Source organism: Myotis lucifugus, unplaced genomic scaffold (assembly GCF_000147115.1).
Source record: "Myotis lucifugus unplaced genomic scaffold, Myoluc2.0 scaffold_93, whole genome shotgun sequence".
Taxonomy (NCBI): Eukaryota; Metazoa; Chordata; class Mammalia; order Chiroptera; family Vespertilionidae; genus Myotis; species Myotis lucifugus.
The window spans coordinates 1,487,724-1,491,382 of record NW_005871141.1 but is presented as its reverse complement, the minus strand read 5'-3'; the positions used below and the strand labels follow the sequence as shown (position 1 = coordinate 1,491,382).

At 42.7% G+C, this 3,659-nt stretch overlaps 1 protein-coding gene across 1 annotated transcript in view; it reads right to left on the bottom strand.

Moving 5' to 3' along the window:
- Positions 1–816: 816 nt before the first annotated feature.
- Positions 817–3,659, bottom strand: part of KLHL14 (kelch like family member 14) — a 92,776-nt gene continuing 89,933 nt past the window's right edge. Inside the window, 3 exon segments of the mRNA XM_006091663.3 lie at positions 817–1,533; positions 2,146–2,161; positions 3,206–3,230. Coding sequence (XP_006091725.1) covers positions 1,327–1,533; positions 2,146–2,161; positions 3,206–3,230 — 248 coding nt within the window. The 3' untranslated portion in view covers positions 817–1,326.

The following is a 3,659-nucleotide window of genomic DNA, read 5'->3' as shown; positions in this document are numbered from 1 at the left end:
TGATTAAAAAAATATTTTAGGCTTTTATTGACTCCTACCAGATGTTTTCCAGATCCAAAGAGCGTGAACATCAAATTCCTGTTGCTGCCAGTTTGGTTGGTTTGATTGGCCCCACTGAGACCATCTCCTGCCCTCCTGCCCTCCTGCCCTCCTGGGCCTGAGCTCCCCAGGCTCCGGCAAACACCGAGCTACGGCCCACTACGCTGAGCTCAGGCGTCTCTGCTGATAAGCGTAGGATGAGTTGGGGGAATGACCAGGGTAAGTCATGTGCTTTCCTAGAGCCCACTCTAGAGCCATTTCTAGAGCCAAGGGGAGGAAGAGGGTGTTTGTTAGGAGCGATGGCTTGCTCCTGTGTCTCGTAGGTCATGTGTTTTAGGGACAGAGAGACAACTGGGACTGTCATAGAAATTACTGACAGAAATTATGCTTTTAGCTCCTGAATTCCTGAAAGCTATCTCCCAGTTTTCCTTGTGGGTGAAGTTTGGGTCAGATACGTTACCCAACAGAAAACACAATATTGTCTGATTGCCTGCCAATCCTACCGTTTGGAGCAAATACCGGGTGTTCACTACTTGCTTATATTCTGCAAAAAAAATGAGCAAGACTCCATGGACCGAATAGTGACATAGTGTATTTTCTTTTAATCTTTCAGACAAAATTGAGGACACAGAAATGATGACTTTGGCTAGCCTGGAGCCTCCGGGGCGGAAAGCAATCGCTACAAGAGCCAGCCTCCTTCTCCTCTCTCATCCCCCGAGGCTGGAAGGGGCAGAAGGTCTATGAAATCAAGATATATAGAAACAGAAGTGCTTCTCTTTAACCTTCCGTGATTCTCTACAACCGTGTTGCCTATGGAGTCTGTGATGGAGCCGCAGGTTAGGAATATAGAATCAAGTGGCACTTCCTGTAATGCAGGGTACATATTTTAGTGGGTCCAATTTTGAGTCATTCATGAACACGATATCCCCAAAACGTCAACAAAGACCACATGCAGGTAGACTACAACGCACAATACTGATCGTAGGTCTCTCTGGGGCGCTCGTCGGTGTGTTTCCTGTCTCCTTTTGAAAGTTCAGATCCTCGGGAGGCGTTTTTGTCAAGCTGGGACAAGTTCCAACCAGCCTGAAACGGAAGCGTCTGTCACCACCGGGGAGTTGGTTGTGATCCGAGTCACAGACACAGTATCTGCTCAAGAGCAGGTCTTCTTCTTTTGCGGTTGCTTGTACAGCCTCAGCAACCACTCAAATGCACCGTCCCTAGTGTAATAGTGATGTCACCTGTCGCTGTTTCCTAGAGCGGACACCGTCACTCCAGGGCTTCCTGGCGTCATTTGTTGTAAGGGACGCAGGCGGGCAGGATGACCGGGGCGCAGGCGGGCCCTGCCAGCGGCTCCGCCACGTCTCCCTCCAGCTCTGTCCAGCTGCCTTTCTCCGGACAGTAGCAGATTGTGGACGACTTGTAGGCCCCCTGCAACGGCAGAACAGAGCACTTAGGGAGCGGGCTCGGAGAAATGCAAGGGCAGCCTACTGATCCCTTCACCCCGCAAAGAAAAGATGAGTTCTCTGCTCTTGTTTAAAAACTCCCACATGAAAGCAGGGGGTTTGGACCTGTTTTAATCCAATGGGAAATTTGAGACGGACAAAATTTTAAAATCGGTTTTTCTGCGTGTGTCACTAATAAGAAAAGTTAAGTACCTAGAACATCCTGGATAATCAACAAATCCCTTAAAATAATTGACCAAAAAAAATAGGAATTATCCTGGTGGTTTAAGTTTTAAAAATTTCACCTTAAATAGTCAAATGATTAAAGTAAATTGGATTTTAGATCGCTGCCTCACATTTCCATTTTTATGTCGCTCCTGTAGAAGGGATTAGCGCTGGGATTCAAAACCGGGTTAAAATGAACTGGGGACGACAGCTTGCTGAGCTCTTCGCACACTGATTGATTGATTTTCAAGAGGCCACGTGAAAAACAAACAAAAAGCTTGTTCCCTTTGTCAACCTCTGGGGTTGGCGCTTGTATAACATTTCCCTTCCCAGACCCAAGCAGCTTTCTTTTTATCGCAGGGAACAAACAAAATTCCCCACCAACCGAACCATCACTTTCTGAAAGTGACTCCTGGTGTCTGGTTCCAAACACGGGTACTCTGGCGGCTAACAATGTGCGCCAGCAAACAGGCACACGTACTGATACCTAGTTACATATGTCAATACAGATGTGCCTCCATATAACTAATGTCTTTTTTTTTTTTTTAGAAAAATGAAAGCTGATTTTTATTTTATCATCAACAGCCATTCTTTAAACATGAACACGCATACGTAATACTCTACGCACACATCACAGTTTTAACATTAGTTAATAAAGGTTAAACACACAACACACATCCTTACAAAAAGGTCAAAATGCAAACTTAAAACTTTAAACAAAAAACTAATATCTTTTTAAAGCTCCCCCCAGAACTTTACATAACTCCCTTGTTAGATGCGAACAAAAATAACTAAACTCACATGGTTAAAACCCTGAATTAGTCTTACAAAACTAACACATATAAATAGAAAAAGAGGAAAAGTCATCTTTTAAAAAGCGATGGTAGACACTAGACCCTAGGTGTCACGCCTGATGTGACGTTAGTTGAATTATAGAGCCTCAAGTGTTTCTGCCACAAATAAATAACAAAAATTTTTTTAAAAGAAGAGCTGAATTTAATTAAGCCTTTATCTCTAACTTCCAGTCTATAGGAAATATGGACACAGATGATTTTTAAATGACGCCACCAGGACGTCACTAGCTAACTGTAGAGTGTGAGGTGTTCTATGGGACTTACCCTGCTTTTTCATCTGGTCAGAGGCATGGAACAAGAGTGGGAGAGAGGCAATGCTGCACTGTGTAGGAGATGTGTAAGAGCTAACAACTCCTACAAGTGAGACACGTGTTAACACATCAACGTGAAAAATACATTTTTTAAATGAATAGGAGAATATTCAGGAGAATATTATTTTGGATATAAAGCAATTATTGTTGATTTTGTTGGGTGTGATAGGGACTGTGTTTACATAAATGAATCATTTTAAAAAGATAAATACTGACACATTTAGAATAAAATAATATGATGTCTAGAATTTGCTTCAAATTGCTCCAGTAAAACAATTTTGAAGGATAAATGGGGGTAAGTGTGGCGAAATGTTGATGGATGTTGAAGTTGGATGGTGTGTTAATGAGGGCCCACTGTGCTCTGAATGTTGGGGTGTGCTTGGAAATGTAATGATAAAGGAGGGAAAGTGAAGCACAATGGCAAATTACATATCCTAGACGGAATGTGTGGGTATTAAACAACTGGTTTCCATTTCCACGCCTTACTGGGCAGAAACTTTTCAGACTCTCCTATTCGAACAATTTCAACAGAACATTTATAAAGCCACTTTAGTCTGACTTTTCCTTGGAAAGCCAGAATTGCAACAGCATGGGGAAGGAGAGAACCCGAGACCTAACCCATTTATGACACAGCCAATCAGAGAGCAAGTCAGCTCTACCACAACCACACGGATTCCATTACTAAAGTAATTTACTGTTTGCATATAAACACGATAATTATTATTATTATTTCTTTTCTTTTTTGAGCACAATACTCTTAAAAGGGACATGCATGGGTGGTAACACAT